At 39.2% G+C, this 20412-nt stretch overlaps 1 protein-coding gene across 2 annotated transcripts in view; it reads left to right on the top strand.

Annotated features, from left to right (window-relative positions):
- The window catches only part of CACHD1 (cache domain containing 1), a 211610-nt gene that overhangs the window by 158541 nt on the left and 32657 nt on the right, over positions 1-20412 (top strand). For both annotated transcript variants that reach the window (XM_061184082.1, XM_061184081.1), the window contains exons 8-13: positions 1403-1552; positions 6414-6647; positions 10639-10788; positions 11426-11549; positions 12349-12466; positions 16190-16358. In XM_061184082.1, the coding sequence (XP_061040065.1) occupies positions 1403-1552; positions 6414-6647; positions 10639-10788; positions 11426-11549; positions 12349-12466; positions 16190-16358 (945 nt within the window). The remainder of the gene's footprint in view (positions 1-1402; positions 1553-6413; positions 6648-10638; positions 10789-11425; positions 11550-12348; positions 12467-16189; positions 16359-20412) is intronic.

Raw genomic sequence — 20412 nt, 5'->3', positions numbered from 1 at the left:
TCTTTTATCCTCTATTTACCATCACCCTTTGGCTTTCACTCTTTTTTTAAACTATAATTGACCCTTTTTTTTTAATGTTCTTTTTTTTTTTTTTACATTTAATTTTTATTTATTTATTTATTTATTTATTTATTTATTTATTTTTTGGCTACGTTGGGTCTTTGTTGCTGCGTGCGGGCTTTCTCTAGTTGCGGCGAGCGGGGGCTACTCTGTTGTGGTGCACGGGCTTCTCATTGCAGTGGCTTCTCTTGTGGAGCATGGGCTCTAGGTGCATGGGCCTCAGTAGTTGCAGCATGCGGGCTCAGTAGTTGTGGCTTGCAGGCTTAGTTGCTCCGTGGCACGTGGGATCTTCCTGGACCAGGGATCGAACCTGTGGCCCCTGCATTGGCAGGCAGATTCTTAACCACTGCACCACCAGGGAAGTCTGGCTTTCACTCTTAAATTAACCAGTTGATCCTCACAGCAACCCTGTGAAATAAATACTGTCATTATCCCCATTTTGTTGTAGATAAGGACATTTAGGTGTAGAAAGGTTAGGAAATCTGCCTAAAACAACCCAGACACCGCTTGAAAGTGGCACAGCTGGGATGTGAACACAAGCAACCTGGCTCCTATGTCCATGCTTTTATTACTCTCCTACACTGATGAGTTTTAAAACAAAAATGTTTTTGGCACTACCTGGCGTAGAGACAGATAACCTTACATGTCTCGGGAGTCCCTGGCAGAACCACCATTTTAAAGCCTAGTCCTGGGACTTTCCTGGTGGTCCTGTGGTTAAGACTCCACGCTACCAATGCAGGGGGCCTGGGTTCGATCTCTGGTCAGGGAACTAGATCCCACATGCCACAACTAAAAGATCCTGCATGCCGCAACTAAAGATCCCATGTACCTCAACGAAGATCCCTCATGCAGCAACAAAGAGTCCGTGTGCTGCAACTAAGACCCGGCGGAGCCAAACAAATAAAAATAAATATATATATATATATTTTTTAAAAGCCTAGTTCGCCAAAAAATGTGTGTTCCTGGGGAAGACCCTGAGACACTAAGGAAAAGGTAAATCAGGTTGTGAATCCTCCATTTCAGAAGGCAGGAAAGTTGTCCGTTTAGGATGGCTAAATTACCACAACCGTAGATGCCTAAAGGAACACACCTTCTTCGATCTGGTAAACTCATTAGGAACATCTCCTTACCTGACGCTGGGTAAGTGAGGCCTCATGGCCCACCACGGGCAGGATGAAAGAGCAGCGGAGGCAGGAAGACGAAAGCCCGGCATCAGATGGGCGGGAGTAGGAACGGTGGACCGGGCAGGTCCTCAAGGCAGGAAGGCCCAGTGGAAGAGAAACTGAGTAGCTGCCTTTAGCCAGACTCCGATGTAACATTCAGTTTGCATGTTTTTGTTTAGATACAGACATGGTCATCATTTACCTGTCTGCTGGCATTACATCAAAGGACTCTTCAGAAGAAGATAAAAAGGCGACTCTCCGTGTCATCAGTGAAGAAAATAGCTTTCTAAACAACTCCGTAATGATTCTCACCTACGCCCTCATGAACGGTAGGTAGTGTTTTGAGATTCTTTTCTTTCAGATGAAAGTTCTGTCTAAGTGCATGCTGCTTTCAAAAAAAAATAACGAATAACCATCCCAGGGTGCTTTGATGAAGGGTATAAGAAGCAGATTCCTTCCCAAGCCCGTCTTTCTCTACCTGCCATGGGTACTCAGGGTGTGTGTTAGGATGTCCCTGTCTCTCCGTCTCTCTCTCTCCGGCCAGCTGTTCATTTCTAAACCGTCACCAGTTATGTGGTCTTGCACAGGATTCTGTACAGCTCCATTTTTTTCACTTCTCCTCATATTCTTGGATTTTGATACTGCATAGAGGTTATTAACTTATCTCATTGATTTAAGAGCAGGAAGCTGAAGTACTGACCTAGATTCTTCTGTATAACCAGGACCGTGAATATCACATTTCCCTGCGGAATCACTTCCTGGAGCCTCTTGTGACACTTTCTCCACCTCCCCTTCCTTAGCTGTGTCATTGGAGATGAGAATTATCTACTTGACAGGGTTATTGTGAAGACTAACCCCGACGTACAGTAGGCACCCAGGACGGTGCCAGGCACTTGCTAGGTGCTCATTAAGGTTGATTGTGTTGCTATTAAATCAGACAGTATGTGAGAGGGTTTAGTAAACTAGCAAATCTGAGGAAATACTCATTATTTTTCCTTCAGCAATTTAACCATCCTCCAGTCTGATGAAAGCCCAATTTTCCAGCCTCTCTGCTGTGTCGTGTCCCTCCCACCTGTTAATACACAGCTCTTCGTCCTCTTCTTTGGGTCCCTTTTCCTCAGTGTTCAAAGTGACCCCATTCTCTTGTTTTTAAGAGAGCATGTCTTGATCCAGCAGCCCTTCCCACCTATGGGCTTTTATCTCCCCTCTCCACTTTCAGATTTCCATGCAGAACCAGGTGGCTTTAGGGACACTGGTTCTCATATTTTAATGGGATAAGGATATATTAGAGACTCATTTTTTAAATGCAGACTCCCAGGCAGTATCTACAGATTTGTACTCAGACCCTCTTAGATGGGGTCCAGGAATCTGTGTTTCAGCCAGCATGATTTTTTTGCAGATATTCTTGTGGACTGCATACACGTGGAAGAACACAGGGGCTGGTGTCTAGAGGTTCTCAGTTTCAGTCTCCATTTGCTAGCCATGTGGCTTATGGCAAATTACTTAATCTCTTGAGGGCCTCAGTTTTATCTGTAAAATGAAAAGAACAAAGTCTTCATAGGATTGCTGTGATAATAAATATACAAGATATGTTGTGTTTATTGAGCATGTACCATATACAACATAGTGCACTGAGGTCTTAGAGCTGTAGTACACAAAATCTCTGTTTTCAAGAAGCCTTTGACCCAGTGAAGAAGACAGACAAGGCAGATGAATTAAATGCAATAGTACAGGAGTAAGGAAACATAAAAGGAAGTGATCGTGTCTTTTCCATTCAATTTGAAGGTCTGCCCAGGCAGATACTGAGTAAAGAAATTTTCTTGCTGTCACCCATCTCTTCACTGTTTCTAGATCTTCCCACTGGAGTATCTTGTGCTCTTGCTGTGCCCCTGATAATTCCATTCTTCGAAACTTCTGGTTACTTCCCTCTAACTATTCTCATCTTTTCTCTTTCTCCCCTTAATCTAGCCTGACATATGTCCTCATTGCAAGTTTTCCACCTCTCTGAGAGATATCTCTGAACATTGTTCACGAGGGTTGACACATTCCCTTAACTCTGTCAATTCAAATAGGGAAGCAGAGCCACTATGAAAATTTTGGTACAACAAATTTATTATCAGAATAAGAGTGTATACTGTTGGTGGGAATATAAATTGGTACAGCCACTATGGAAAACAATATGGAAGTTCCTTAAAAAACTAAGACTTGAGCTACCATATGATCTAGCAATCCCACTCCTAGGTTTATATCTGGAAAAGACAAAAACTCTAATTCAAAAAGATACATGCACCCCAATGTTCATAGCGCTATTTATAGTAGCCAAGACATGGAAACAACCCAAGTGCCCATCAACAGATGATTAGTTTAAGAAGATGTGGTGTAATATATATGGAATCTAAAAAAAAAAAAAAAAAAAAGGTTCTGAAGAACCTAGGGGCAGGACAGGAATAAAGACGCAGACGTAGAGAATGGACTTGAGGACACAGAGAGGGGGAAGGGTAAGCTGGGACAAAGTGAGAGAGTGGCATGGACATATATACACTACCAAATGTAAAATAGCTAGCTAGTGGGAAGCAGCTGCATAGCACAGGGAGATCAGCTCGGTGCTTTGTGACCACCTAGAGGGGTGGGATAGGGAGGGTGGAAGGGAGACGCAAGAGGGAGGAGATATGGGGATATATGTATATGTATAGCTGATTCACTTTATACAGCAGGAACTAACACACCATTGTAAAGCAATTACACTCCAATAAAGATGTTTAAAAAAAAAAAAAAGATTTGGTGTATACATACAATGGAATATTTCTCAGCCATAAAAAGAATGAAATATTGTCATTTGCAGCAACATGGATGAACCTAGAGAATATTATACTGAGTGAAGTAGTCAGACAAAGAAAGACAAATATGAGATCACTTCCTTACGTGTGGAATCTTAAAAAATACAAAATTATACATATATATTATGTATTATATATATAATACATATCTATATATAAACAGAAACAGACTCACAGACATAGAAAACACACCAAAGGGGAAAGGGCTTGGGGGGAGGGATAAATTAGGAGTATGGGATTAACAAATAGAAACTACTATACATCAAATAGATAAGCAACAAGGATTTACTGTATAACACAGGGAACTATATTCATTATCTTATAATGGAAAATAATCTGAAAAATATAGATGTATATAACTGAATCACTTTGCTGTACCCCTGAAACCAGCACAATATTGTAAATCAACTATACTCCAATTAAAAAAAAGAAGAGTGTACACAATTATGGGGGGAAACTGGAAGAGTAAAGATGCAAAAAGAGGAATTGACAACTCAAAGGTTATTAACCAGCTGTGGTCTGGGTGAACAAGTTGGAACTTGCAGGGATTTCTGGAGGCTAGGAACACTGAAGACTGCTTAGGAGGTCTGGTGTAGAAGTCTATGAGAGGTTGTTGGCTCTTCATGGCTGCTACCCCTGTGAATTCTCAGTGAAGCATCTGGAGTGGGGTTGCCCTTGGTGAGTATGCCAGCAGTTGGGAAAGGGAACTGAACACAGAGCAGAAGAGTGAGACGAACTGCAATATTCTGGTTCCTCTATGTCTGTCTCTTAACATCTCTCTCCTCACCTCTTAAATCTTACAACACTTCACTTTTGGCCACCTTTAACCTGGAAGCATAGAAGAAGGGGGATTGTGGGAAATGTAGTTTCCAGCATGACCACATTGATGATGGAATAATCCAGTCTGCCACCCTACTGACTCTACTGCCACCCCTGCATAACATTTCATGATGGAGTGACATAAAAAAATGGAGTGACATAAAGTAACCCAGTCTTTGATATCCTGTACTGTGCTTCTTTGTCCAGTAGATGTTCCTGTTTGTTACTTTTCTTGTACATTTGGAAAGAGCCGTGCAGTGCATGACAAAGAAAGGAAATGTATTTATTGCCTTGAAGTTGTCTCCTTTTATCTTTCACCCCTGTGAGTTTATCAAGGGTGTAAGATCAGGGATCAATCACGTCTTTTGTGTTGTCTTTTACTCCGGACATGGGAGGTGAGTGTCTTTTACCACTCACCTCCCATGTCAATTCTGTGTCAAGCAAAGGCAACCATAATCTGACTCAGACTTTCCTTTAGCATTGTCTGAGTGGAGCAAAATCCAAATTATTTACGTACAGCGTGTGAAGAAAGAAATCATATCCATTAGATCTTGCCGTGACTTTAGAAATGGACTTCCAAGGCTAGACGTATATACACTTCCTATTTAGAAAAGATAAAGTCACTTAAGGTAGGTGAACCATGAACTCTTCAGATTTTTTAATGACTAAGCAGTTCAAGAACATGAGGCAAAACCTTTTTAAAACTCATTGGTAGAATCTCAGTAGTGACTGAAATCATTTGAATTTGTTTACAATGGTACCCATATGGGACCAGTTACTAATCCTTTTGACTGTGTTCCAACAATAGCAAACCAAAATTTTTAAAAAGGTTTATTAAATTTATTTTTGTGCTATAGATTACAGATGTTGTAGAACAATTCAGCCCAGCATGCCTGAATCTTTTACAAAAATTTTAAAACTCTAAACATAAAAAAAGTATATTAAATAAATCAAATCCAGTATTATCCTAACAATATAAAGCATGAAAACATTTGTAATTAAAATGAGCTTAAAGAAACAGTGTTTGGAGACACCACTCAATACAATCCATAATTCTTTCATTTAGTTGCATGAGACTTTGGCAAGTGTTTAATAGGCAAAGATGTAAGAAATGAAATGGTAAACCTCTGTCCTTTAAAACTCTTACAACTTCATCTACTAATTTAAATTAAATGAAAACTTGTTAATCATTACTTTTGCTTTCAAATATTAAATGCAGAAAAGTAATTTAAATTTTATAATTAAGGGAAGAACATCCTTGCTGGATGGGGTTCCTTTATTTACTCATGTGTTTTTCATCATTGCCTTTTGAAGAATTCCTTTGCCCTCTTGACTATTTGAGGCAAGATCACGCCTCCAGCTTTGTTCATCAGCAGGAACTGGTATCTGTGTCCTGAGTCCACACTGTCTCTGCAAAGACCCCCTTGGCATTGCAAGACCTCATCCAGACCCTTATTAGATCTAAATGGCAAAGTTATTATATGGATATCCACTGTTTTGTTTTACATTGTCTTCCCTTGGCTTTTTATTTTAGATGGGGTGACTGGTTTGAAAGAGCTGGCTTTTCTGAGAGATCTTGCTGAACAGAACTCAGGGAAGTATGGCGTGCTGGACCGGACAGCCTTGCCTGTGATTAAGGGCAGCATGATGGTGCTGAACCAGCTGAGTAACCTGGAGACCACAGTTGGCAGGTTCTATACCAACCTTCCCAACCGGATGATTGATGAAGCTGTCTTTAGCCTCCCCTTCTCTGATGAGATGGGAGATGGTGAGTTTGGAGAAAACTTCCTACTAAAGGAAGGGGGAAAGAAATGGGCATGAGTCAAACAGTAACTTTTAAATGTTGTTCAATACTTACCATGTGAGCATTAGGGAGTGTGGGCAGGCAAGGGAGTGGGCATCACTTTCTCTGGTCAGAGGATTGTGTAGCCTCCTGCCATTGGTCCAGTTAGCACTGTATTCTAGAGCAGAAATCCCCAGCCCTATTTTTTCCTCATTGCCCTAGCCTCAGTCAACATAATGGGTACATCTACTAGGGAAGCTTTGTGAGGATTCCCCAATATCTAAAGGTTAGGGAATTTGGAACTAAAGAGTAACTTTGCATAGCAGATGGTAAATAAAAGTCAGAAGTGCTTGGAATTCGGCCTCAAAGGCAAAGCAACACAATGTCGTCAAATAGATACAGGCTTGACATGGAGAGGATTTCAAATCCCACTCTACCACTTACGCTGTTGTCCTTGGTAATGTATTTAATCTTGTTAATTGACATCTGGTTATCTGTTCAAAACGTAATGACATCTTTCATGTAATACGTCTTTGAGTTATTAGGTTTATAAGATTATATTACTGCCCAGCATACCTCTCAATAACGATGACTGCTGTTTATTTATTTATTACTTTAGTTTTGTTATTATTACTATTATTGTCATCACTATCCTGATGTCACAAGTTACCCATAATACGATGTTGGGTAAAGAGTTTAATCTTCACATGATTAAACTTTTGGTCTTTAAAGTAGAAAAAATAATATTTCCATCAAAGTAGTTGTGAAAATGAAATGCACTAGTATATGTAAAGCATCTAGAACAATGCCAGGCCAACAGTGTGTGCTCACTAAAAATACAGCATTTTTCTTTTCCTCCTCATATTCTTGCTTATCTTTTTCCCCCACATCCTTCCCTCTCTTCTTTCTTGATAGAGAAGGTTGAAGAGGCAACTAATTACTAGACAGACAGCATCACCATATGAGATCTTGTTTTTATGTTCCATTAACTAGGAATTTTCACAAATAGATATTCAGAGAAAACTCATATATAAAAAGTAATAAGCCTTATAGAGACTGTTTTCTAGAAACTAGGTAGACATGGTCTTTCTATAAGGAAGAAATATGGTAGCTACTGCTAACCTCAATTTTTTTATCCTTCCTAGTTCTGGCAGGGCCAACAGATGTGTATAGAAAAGAAACTCCCACCTTTAGATAAAGTTATTTCCTTTTGTAGGGAAATGTCAAGTCTTAAATGCGAGTGACCTTAATGCCTTAACCAACGTGACTGAGTGCCAGTCAAGCATTGTGTCAGGCGGTGATGGGCAAGGCACATATCTCACCCTCAACAAGCATTTTAATCTGATGAGAGAAAAACAGATCAATGAATCATGATAATTCTGTGTGAAAGGAACTGAGACAGATGTAGAAAGTGAGTCCTGTACAAGCACAGAGGATTATGCCGTCAAATTCTCTTACCATTAGTGGTATCAGGCAGAGTAGGACCTTTTCTGAAAATTACTCTACCATCCAGAGAGCTACCATGAACGCTTTAAATTAAATTATGTGCAAAGCTGATGCTTTCCAAAGTGTAGTCCTTAGGGCCTGTTTTATGACTCCTACGCAGTGAGTTTCAGTGATTGGTTTACAGGTCTGCTGCATTCCCCTACTTGAGTGTGTCATTTTCATCTTTGTATCTTCAGTCCCTAGAATTACTGGGTGACACCTCCTCTAGCTCCATGACAAGGGGACCCTGAGTCTAGGGAAACTCATGTTTACGTGGTTCTAATTCAAAACCTCCACAGATTCAAATATCAGTTACCGGACATATTTCTTTTAAAATGCAAGTCTGTGTGCTTTAAATTAAAGTAGGGAGGGTGTATGGGTATTTCATTAAGTGTAGGAAGAGCTTAGCATACTTTGTTTGCCACAATGGGATAAAGAGTCTTCTGTCCAAATTGCTAATTGAAAAGTAAGACTGCGTTTCTTTTATCAGGCTTGCTCTCAGTATGTCCAGAGGAGAATAGAATTTTGAAGTGAGCATGTGGTCTCCGAGTATTTCTGTTGTACTTTACTACTCTATGAAAATGGCTTCAATCTTAGACCAAAGACCAGGGGAATATGGTGTGCAGACTGTGACCTCTGTCTCCCTGCTGACCCTCACAGCGCTGCTCCCATCACTTGTAACCCCTTTGTCCAGGGGTACCTGAGTAAAAGCCTCCGCCAAAATGCATTTTTAAAACCTTCTTAGATACCTGTTATTTTTTAAATGTTTTAAAACCAATAGATAGCATTCTAAATGTTTACTTAAAGAATGCTTTTGAAATTATAATAGATACCCATTGCATAACTTTTCTTTTTTCTTGTCTTATTGAGATATAATTGACATACAACATAGCATTAGTTTTAGGTGTACAACATAATGATTTGATACATGTATATATTGTAGAATAATTACCCCAGTAAGCTTAGTTAATACCAACCACCTCACATAGTAATAATTTGCTCCTTGTGTTGAGAACTTTTAAGATCTACTCTCAGCAACTTTCAAATATGCAATACTGTATTGTTAACTATAGTCCCCGTGCTGTACATCCCCGAACTTATTTATCTTGTAACAGGGCATAACTTTTCACAAGGTTTTTCAGTGTTGCATCCACTTCTTCCTACCAAGTGATGCATTTAATTGGCCTTTGCAATCACAACAACTCAGTAATACTTGGAGTGGACATCAGACATGATTCTCTCTGTAGAAGACTTCAGAGATCCAAATCCCTTTCCTGGGTGTTGATAGAAGAAAGGCTTCCTGATGTGCTGCAAAAGCATGAACGTATCATCAAGCGCAGGAAAATACAAGAGCAAGATGGAGAGAAACGATCCATCTTTTTGTTCTAAGTTTCATTTAGAGCCATAGCGTTGTAGAATTGCTAGGGTCCTAGAGATCACTTTGTCTCAGCTCCCCATGTGATACATAAAGTGATGCATTCAGAGAGGTGGAACAACTTACCCAGCCCAGCAGTAGAGCTGGAAGGACAGCCCAGCTGGCCTGGGACTTGAGGCCACGCACTGACTGCTCTTCATGCCCTCTCCTTCTGTACGTCTTCCTCCCCTTGGCTTTTCCCTTTCCCTAATTATCCTATTGTTTTTCTATGGCCTGTGAGCTAAGAATGGTTTTTATATATTTAAAGCTTTGTTGGAAAAGAAACAAAAAAGTATATGCAACAGAGAATATATGGCTCACAATGCTTAAAATATCTACTATCTGACCCTTTGCATAAAATTTACGAACTCCTGGCCCAAGTGACTAGAAATACATTCCTTTAGAACCTTAGTGTCTCCTTCTAAGTGGTCAGATAATAAGATTCTGTACCTTTCTAGGTTTTTTTTTCTCGTCGTCTTCCTGTTTTTTAATAGGATTCATTAATAAAATGTAGTACCTTATAAGCTTTCCTTTATCCGTAATCTCTTTCATTTAACAACCCCTAGAAATTAGTAAGGCAGTTACTACTGTGTCCTTTAAACAGACATGAAGACCAAGGCTCAAAGTTATGTCCAGTGTCACATGCATGATACATAAGGGGCACAGCTGGGCTAGAACCCAGAATTTTAGATGCTTTGTCCAGTGGTCTTTCAAATTCAACTGAATCATCCTCACTTCAGGAAGTAGAACGATGTGTATTAAGTTTTGCTGATATTTTGCACTGATCTGGAATAGCATATCCTTTTAGGTGAAAAAAGAGTGGAAAATATACAAATTCCCTCCATTTAAGTTAACTAAGATATCTGAACCCCCAAAAGAGTCTATTTTCCTCACACTCTAACTCCCTTATGCTGTCTGCAAAGGCAGTGCTTGGTTACTGGATCACACGGAAAACTTTTCTTCAGAGCAAATTGAGACGGCTGATATTAGCCTTCACAGTTCCCTAAAGTACAGCGCCAGCCTTTGTTCAGTGCCTTTTCTGCCGTCCTTTGAATATTTTTTGTTTTTAACCCACAGGTTTGATAATGACTGTGAGTAAACCCTGTTATTTTGGAAACCTCCTTCTGGGAATTGTAGGAGTGGATGTGAACTTGGCTTACATCCTTGAGGATGTGACATATTACCAAGATTCTTTGGCTTCCTATACTTTTCTCATAGATGACAAAGGTAATCTGCTAAAATTTAATCATAGGAAAGAATGATTTCTTTAGCATCTTGGAGGAAATCATCTAGACATTCTGATACTAACAAAGTAGGAAAATGATAGTATTTGTAGAAAAACTGTGTGACTAGGACTACTCATATTTCATAGAACACCTCAACGATGGCAGAATGAATCTAAAAATTATGCATTTGTTTCTGTGTTGTGTTGAGAGATAGGTAACAGTTATTTTGTAACATCAGGAAATTAGACTTGAGGATTGAATGACACATAGAATGTGATCCTTCGGATCCTTTTTTGGTCTATATTGTTTTCTTTACATTTACTGGCATTAAAGTTTATGTGATAGATTAGAATATTTTATGAAACGAAAACCAAATGACCAGTACCTCAAAAATACTCTTGATGGGGCAGATGTCCGATAATTTAAGGTGTCTTGCTACACTTTCAGAGTTTTATGCAAGAACACATAAAATAAGTTCAGTTTTTTGTTGGACTGGTGAGTTACAGACTGAGAAATTGAGTGTCGGACAGCCATCCCAGAGTATCCCGTATTTCAAACTTGTGATGGGCACTTTCATCAGAATCAGTACTTCCTACAACATGTTTCCCATAGCATGTGTTTTTGTTTTCTTATTTCAGGGTATACCCTTATGCACCCATCTCTTACCAGGCCATATTTACTATCGGAACCCCCCCTTCATACTGATATCATCCATTATGAAAATATCCCCAAATTTGAGTTGGTTCGGCAAAATATCCTAAGGTAAGGAAAAGATGAGGGTTGTCGTATTTTGTTTTTCTCTGAGAATAGGATCCATTGAGGTCAAATACGAGTGTTTATAATAGGGTATAAGACAAGTGTAGAAATTATTTTAATGGTATCAAAAGTGTAATTTTTAATATAAGAATCGTAGCCAAAATTTTGTTTACTTTGTAAAATAGGTAAGATCTTTCAGAATCATTATTTGGGGGAAATGTCTTGTAAATCAAATTCTTATGTTCACATTGACTTTAGTTGTAAAATCAGATATATCTTATCTCATTTTTTAAAATGCTCCAGTTATATCAAGTGGAAAAATTTTGGCAAAATACGAGGGTTAAGTTGAGGACCAGCTCCAGAGCATGCCAAAAAATAGCTTGGCAAAGTAGCGTCCATTCCAAGTTGACAGCACAATCATATACAACGTTTTCTCTTGAAATAAGGAACAGATTGGATTTTTTCCCACCGTGATACATTATTTTGGCAGATGGTAACCTATAGAGAAATGGGTCTTTGTGCTTATTGGTTGTAAATTAATGACTGAGTGATTTGAGACAAGTTGGTCTCTGGAAAGAATTACAACTGGGGGGCAGGGTAGAGAGTAAGGCATGTTTTTTGGTGCAGAGCTGACAGAATGCTTTTACAAAATTGAAAATCTCACATTATCTCTTTCAAAAGTGATGAGCTTCATTGCTTTTCAAAATCAGGAGGTGGTCATTGACTCACAGCATCTTCCCTGCCTTTAATTAAGTGCTTCATTTTATCTTTTGCCTGAAGTATTGCATTCTGTTTGCCAACGCAGCCTCCCTCTGGGCAGCCAGATTATCGCAGTCCCTGTGAACTCAACCCTGTCCTGGCACATAAACAAGCTGAGAGAAACTGGAAAGGAGGCCTACAACGTGAGCTATGCCTGGAAGATGGTGAGTGAGAGGAAGCCTCCTTTGCCTTAGGAGCTGTGGGGTGCTGCGTTCTTCCTCATACGGGAATTGTAGGGAACATCGGTCTGATAAGGGTTACTAATCAGTTTTAAAGTGATTGGAAAAAGAAGAGATTCCACAGAAATTTTATATATTTTTTTTCCTTTTTTGTTTATAAAACCAGTCATTGTTCATGATGAATAAATCAAGCCATATAAAAAATTAAAAAGTGACCTCTGCCCTTTCCCCTCCTGACTTTTACCTCCCGTCTCCCAGAGGTAACCACTTTGATCATTTTCCAGAAAATTATGATTCACACACAGGCATGTATCTCTGTGTGTGTATGCGCCTGTGCACACAACTTTAATGGCTCTGTAGTATTGCATTACATAGACGGATCAAATTTCTTTCAACAGTCCCCTGTTAATACACATTTAGATTGTGTCCAGTTTTGTTTTTATCGTTTTCAACTCATATTGCGGAAGTTGGGAGTTGAAAAGGAGATATGAAACCATAAATGTCCTCTGTTGATGCCAAGGAAAAGAAAGGTTTAGATTAGAATGTGGATTATTCCCACGTGTCACAAGCAGATTGACAGTGTAGCCGTACCTGTGGCACGCACTTCAGCTTTCTTTCGCTAGCCTCGTTCAGATACCAGGCCTCGAAGAATCATAGAGAAATAGAATCTGACACACACTGTCCATCTTACTTATGTTTTTGTCCTTTAGTCCCTCTTCCAAGCATAGCATAACGATGCTATTATGGGGCCCTAAATACTGTAATTGACTAAGAGAAAAGTGGACTTTGATTTTTTTTATCATCAAATATTAATCATTAAACTTAAAATGCAGTCATACTTGAGATTCCCTTGGAGGACCATATCTGGTGTTTTACCTGTTGTTGACTCCAAATGGATCTGTTTATTCATCCATTTAAAAACTGCGTATTGAACATTGACTATGAACTAAGAAGAATAAAGAAGAATGATATTGCCTCTGCCCTCATAGAGCATCCAGCTTAGTGGTAGATGCAGAGAATTCAACAACTCTGTACAGTGTCTGCATAGGAATGACAGGAATTAGGAGTAGCCAACACACCGTCAGACATGACTCTCCTCTGACCTTTCTGTTTGGTTTTTAAAGCATCATGTGGCAAGGGTGATTTCTAAAATGGAAATGAAATTAAACAAAATAATAAAACCATTAGAGAAACTACGTTTACAAGCCTAATTCTACTGATATTTTACTGATAATGCAGATTTGAAAAAGGTCAAAGTCTATTTTGAAACTCCCTGAGTCAGCTCATTTTCAGGAATTTTTTTGAGAATGATTGCACCACCTGCCCTTATTTTTACAATTATACAATTTTTAAATAAAGTCTAATTGTTTAATTTTTCACATCAGAAAGAGTGAGCCAGACACCAGAATTCTGAATTGAAAAATACTTTTATATTTGAAATTGGAGATTGCTTATCTTACAGTATATCCTGATTGAAAGCAATTACAGTTACATCCTGGGAAAATATCTATATTAATGTTTATTGGCATTAAAAGAGAAAGAGGGAAATGGAGGCATTTTAAGACCTTCTTTGTACAGTAAATAAACCTAGTGTTAACATTTTGGAAAGAAGTATTATCTTCTTAAGATGGTCTTTCTTCAGTAATACTGGTAAATTCTGGCTACTCTGCTTAGCCAAATGGATATAATCATGTAGTCACTTGAGGTAGAAGTGTTAGTTTTCTCAGAGTTCTGAAATTGTTAAGAACATCAGTATTAAGTGAAAAATTAAAGAGGTAATAAATAATGAAATTGAAGTTAAAAAGGCTTGCCTGGTTCCCCAGGAATAAGAATAAGTATTTTTAAGCTTTTTTTAGTACATTGGAGGGAGGGGTGAATAGGTATTCTTCTTGTCCTCAGGAATAAAATGGATTCTTCTACTAAATATAATTTAAATAGATTTAGTTTATGTTGATAATAATAGGTTAAACTGCTTAGCATCTGTAGATATAGCAGATACTGGTGGATTTTTTCACTGAATTAATTTAAATGTAAAATGAGAGATTACGTTAGCAGTATTAAGAGATTACTACTCTGTCACTGTGTAACCCCAGTCCATCTTTGAGCATATGAGGAGTCTCCATGCTGTGACAGAAGGAACTATTGACTATCAGAAGGTATTGCAATATTCCTGTGTTACACGGCCATGGTTCACTTCAAAACATGAATCCCATGGACAGTCAGTGAAAAAAACCACTCCCCAGTCATGGAGAGCTCTTCTAGATATGTTATACGTAGTTCCTTATTGCAAAGACTGTTTTTTCAGCTAAGAACACAATAGGAAGAAAACCTGTATTGAAATCTGTTTTCCTTTCCAGCTAAAAACTATTTATAGAGTGTTGCTTATAGATGCTTAGGGTAATTTTTTTTTTTTTCTCTTACAGAATTGACCCAATTATAAAATTATATTCTGGTCATTCTGGTAAAGTTTTTGCCTTTTGGTTCCTTAGAACATGCAACACAGGAAACAAACTCAAAGGATGACTGTGTGAGATGGGAAGAGGGGAAATAGTAAATGCCGCTTCAGAACACTCTGTCACTCTCTAATTTGTTGGGTAGAGGAAGAGGATTAAATTTGCTAATCTAATTGAATATCCTTAGCAGCGGTACTTGAAAGCAATTCCAGGAAGATGCAAATTTCCCCTGTGTTTAAAAAGATTCTGCAACCATCCTCATAAATCCTACATTACACTGAACTCTAACCTGCCTAGTTAAAAAATTTCTCCTTGATCGTTAAGTAAATCCTTTGAGCTGCTTTGGTTCTGACCATCTTTAGTTCTGACTTAGCTGGTTATCACTCTTTTCATTTATTTACAAACCATCTTTTAAATAGATTCTGTTCATCTCTTAATATAATGGACTTAGAGAAGTTTGGCTTGCTTGTATTTTTAAGTCAAGGAGCTGGAACTAAGTAGTTTGACTTGGCTTTTGACTCATTAGTGGTCATTTTTCCCACCAAATTTTATTCAAGCATCCATTATTAGGAGCAAAGTGAATTTGAAAGTACTCCTGTCTCTACATAGGAGCTTAAATGAGGCCAAGCTACAACACACTTGCCTTTCCTGGTCTGAAAGGACAAGTCAGTCCAGCCTTGCAAGGGAGCTATAGGATTTGCGCTTTTCATGAGTCTGAGATCCTAGTCACCTCCAACGAAGAGAAAAGAAAGCGTTCGTTGGGAATAGAATGAGTAAACCAGATTCTGTATGGGCTGTGTTATATGGATTTATAATTGGCATTTGAAGTAGTCAATTCTCGGAACAGTCATTTCAAAACTAACTGTATATTTTAAAATGCATTTCAAACCCAAACAGAAATAAGTTTTGTATTCTTATGCCATGTCCCAGCTTGTATCTATTAACTTAAATAAGCCAAAGAGGACTAGGGGTAGGTACTGTTTTAAAGGGACTATTTTTTGATCCCTTCATTAGCTCCATAATTTTCTGTTACATTCATTAATTTCCCTCGATCAGAAAGGAAAATAAAAATTAGAAAGTGTAATCTTTTGCTAGAGCCGTTTTCTACTACCCCATCTTCATGTCTTTCCTTCACTCATCAAATATTTTTCTATGTGGAGTAGAAGACAGAGAGAGCAGAAAATAATGTAGGCAAAGTCGCTATCCCCAGGAACTTTCATTTTCTGTATTAGAACTTCTTTCTTGATTTTTCCAGGTGCAAGACACTTCCTTCATTCTCTGTATTGTGGTGATACAACCGGAAATACCTGTCAAACAACTGAAGAACCTCAACACTGTCCCCAGCAGCAAGCTGCTGTACCATCGGCTGGACCTCCTGGGCCAGCCTAGCGCTTGCCTCCACTTCAAACAGCTGGCCACGCTAGGTAAAGCCCTGGCGCTTCTCAGCTTCCTTTGTGGTCTTCCTCATAGCAGCTCACCATGAGTATCAGTTTGAATTAAGATGTTGAATACCTGCAGTGCCAGTGTGGGGAGGCAAATGTAAAAACCATTTGAGGCCTTGCCTGGTATCAGGTTCTCCATCAGACACTGAGATGAAGATTTGTGCGTTGGTGATTTGTTAAGGATGAACTCTCAGAAGAAACTAGTGAGGAAGTGAAGGAAACAGGATAAGGCAGGAGGAGAAAGCAAGCAAGAGTTTGATTTTAAGTGACATTCCAGCCTCAGCCTAATCCTGTGAGGGGCTTTGGAGTGTAAATTACATCGCAGAGTTTGCCCAGACTCAAGAAAGGGAGCTGGACTTTTGTATTCCTTAGTCACTTGCAGCTTACTGCTAGTGCTGGACAAAGAGGTTTTAGCAGCCCAAACAATGTCCATCAAAGAGAGTGACAGGTATGGCCCACTAGAGGCAAGCACACAGATATAGGGATGCAAGGCAGGAGGTGGAGAAATGGTAAAGGGTCTAAGGGTAGCATACCTATATATCTATACAGCATATCTGTATCTATCACAGGTCCCTGCTTGAAAAGAGCTCAGGAGATAGGCAAATAATTCAAAGGAAGCGAAAGGGAATTTACATGTGTTCTGTGCCCGGTACTTTACATTCATCATCTGAGTTGAACTATTACAGTTGAGGATGTTTGAGTTTATTGAAATACATAACTTTCCCACGGTAACACAGAAAGTAGCAAGGCTGAGATGTGGTTCATGCTTCTCCCATGCCTGATTTGCCCCTTTTATTGCATGCTGCCATGTGCAAGGCACATACTAGGCATCCATGGTGTATGTTGTCAGTACATCACAGTGTAGTCACAGTACTTTAAAACAGGTATTCTCTTTTTCACTGTTGAAAATACTTAGGGTTCAAAAAGTGAATAAGAATCATTAGACAACTAGAAAACTGAATAGAGGGGCCACAGGTGGGAAGAGGATCAAAGATAGAAGTCGCCAGTCTCTAGGTTCCAAATGAGAGCAGTTGTGTTTGGGTTTCTCTTTTGAATTCCATCCTATAGAGTTTCTGCCTGGATATGAGATCAAGAGAGTAGGCAGCCTAAGTAGTCTCATCTATGACACACTCCAGTGGTGTGGACAACTTGGAGAGGGCCAGGGATGGCAACTTGGATTTTACATTGTTTGTTTGTTGTAATTTAGGTTTGTGAGGAGGGGGGGTGCCTTCTGTTTCTATACAAAAGAGTATGTATGTCCTTTCATTCATATTTTTAAGAAATGCTTACAGAGGACTTCCCTGGTAGTGCAGTGGTTAAGAATCCACCTGCCAATGCAGGGGGCACGGGTTCGAGCCCTGGTCTGGGAAGATCCCACATGCCGCAGAGCAACTAAGCCCGTGAGCCACAAGTACCGAGCCCGCGTGCCACGACTACTGAAGCCCGCGAGCCTAGAGCCCGTGCTCCACAACAAGAGAAGCCACCGCAATGAGAAGCCCACGCTTTGCAACGAAGAGTAGCCCCTGCTCACCGCAACTAGAGAAAGCCCACATGTAGCAACGAAGACCCAATGCGACCAAAAAAAAAAAAAGAGTTGTCTTTAAAAAAAAAAAAAAAGAAATGCTTACAGGAAAGCTAAGATATGCATGATTCGGTTAGCCACAGTGGGAACAAGCTAAACACTACTACACTACTGCTGGTGCAAGTGAGGTCACTATTTTTATTTTTTTATTTTTTTATTCTTTTTAAAAAAAATTTTATTGAAGTATAGTTGATTTACAAGGTCATTCTTTTTAAATTTGAGACAGTGAAGTGCAACAGTTTTTCTTGATGAGAAAAAAACTCAAGCCTAGATTTTTAATTTCTTTTGGATAATCGCTCATAGCTACACTGTCCAATATGGTAGGCACTAGCCACATGTGGCTTTTGAGCAGTTAAAATGTGACTAAACCAAGTTGAGATTTACTGTAAGTATAAAATACATGCTTAATTTTTTGTATTGATTACATGTTAAAGTGATAATGTTTTGGATATATTGGCGTCTATAAAATATACTAGTAAAATTAATTTAACCTCTTTGGTTTTGCTTTTCTTCATGTGGCTACTGGAAAATTTTATATTACAGTTGAGGATTGCATTGTATTTCAGTTGAACAGTGCTGCCTCACAGAGATGCCCAGAAAACGTAGAGCTTTATCAACTGCCATACTTTACATAGGACTAGTGGGCTGATCCTGGGGCACACAGACAGACCTTATGCCGGTGTCTGACTTTAAATGGGTGCTCTTTCCACTGTACCACCCAACTTCACTTTGGCCATAGAACTCCCCCAGAACAATGTGTGGAGAAGTCACCAAGGGAAGTTTAGTAACAGTTGGTAATGAAAATGAAGCAGGATAATTGAAATATTTTTAAAAAGAAATGGAAAATAAAGGAAACAATGGCAAATAAGTGGTTTCCATCTAATTTCATTGATGATGGGGATTTTGAGGCAAGATATTAAATGTACGTCAGAGCTCCCTTCAAGAGGGCTGAAGGAGGGGACATTGTCTTTCTTGGTACACAAAGAGGCAAAGAGTAATTTTAAAAGAGTATATCATCCAGTGCAATTAAGTACACAAGTATGTATATAAGTACTATGTATCTTATGTAAATTAGAGCTATGTGTCTAGCTCCTGGCCGTAAAGCTTTGGGTCCTGTATATTGGTTTTTTCTCTCCTTCAATCCATGTCACTACAGGAAAGGCCCACTCCCCAAGTTGTCTCTCCTTCCCTTCCTCTGGCCCAACTCTTTTGTCCCTGAGACATTTCTTATATTATTGTGTTGTTCCAGTATTGTTGTTTTCCTCTTTTTTCTTTATCCTTGTCTCTCCAATTGGGTCCTAAGCTCTTTGAGTTCCAGGACAGTCCTCTCTCTCTGGCACATCCTTGCACGGAGGACCCCATGAGCATATACACATGAATTCACTGCTAGGCACCCTAATTTCTTTAAGCCTCTGGCTTTCTACTCCTTGATATGCATATAATAATAACTCCCAAGCTATGCCATGATGATATGAAAGTTAAAGGAGACATAGCATTACTGGAAAGATTGTCTTCTGGTAAAGGAAGACTAGGTAATTCTGACCCATCCTGCTGGGTTCAACCAAAAATCCTGGATGGAACCTTTTTTAAATCTTTTGAAAAGTATCAGAGAACTAACCTAATCGGTAGTGGACCTAAGTCTAGGAGAATATAAGAACCCAGAGAAGGAAGCCAACCCCTAAAGCTGCTTTTACAGTGCACATATTTATCAATACAGAAGAAACAACTGTGAAATCGTGCTTTAGGTAGCTGCTCAGGGCTAGGAAGAGAGGCCAAAATCGAATCCAAGGTTCTCAAAAGGTGAAGACTAACAAGGAAACTCCTCCCTTCCACACACACATGCATGCTTTTAGCAGAGGTCCCAAAGGACTACATCTTTAGGGTAAGGGTGAATTGGAACTAAATCAGCCCTTGACATGGGATTCCTGTCATCTGAGTTGTCTAAGGAACCTCAAGCGTTCACTCATCGTGGACTTGTTGAATACCAAAGTCTCCCAGGATAACACTCAGGCCAGTATCCTGTCTCCTTATTGGGAACTGTTTCCACCTTACCATCCTGCCTCATCTTGGTGTGCAGCACAAGATGCAATATCCTTTCTAGAGGAAGATATTCCCATCCTGTTAAGCCTCAGCATTTCCTACAAATTTGTTAAGTACAGTGTCCAGTCAGCGATAACCAGGCCACAAGGAAACAAAACACTGTGAGTGAGAACTAACAAAGGAATAGAAAAAGACCCACAGATTTAACTGAGATACGACACGTGATAGTGCTTTCTAACGCTTTTAAAAATATACGATTGAAGAGTACAATTTCAGAGACAAAGATGTAGTGTTTCTGTTTCAAATTGTAATTCATTGCAAGGATTTCTGTCGTAAATAGAGAACTGGGCTTTTCCTCTTAGATAAGACCAACAATTAAATATGTGTATATTAACTACTCCGTTTCCATAGATT

The sequence above is a fragment of the Eubalaena glacialis genome, chromosome 3, assembly GCF_028564815.1.
Source record: "Eubalaena glacialis isolate mEubGla1 chromosome 3, mEubGla1.1.hap2.+ XY, whole genome shotgun sequence".
In the NCBI taxonomy this organism is placed as follows: Eukaryota; Metazoa; Chordata; class Mammalia; order Artiodactyla; family Balaenidae; genus Eubalaena; species Eubalaena glacialis.
Note: the sequence above shows the minus strand (reverse complement) of the source record. Positions and strands in the feature narration are given on the sequence as shown.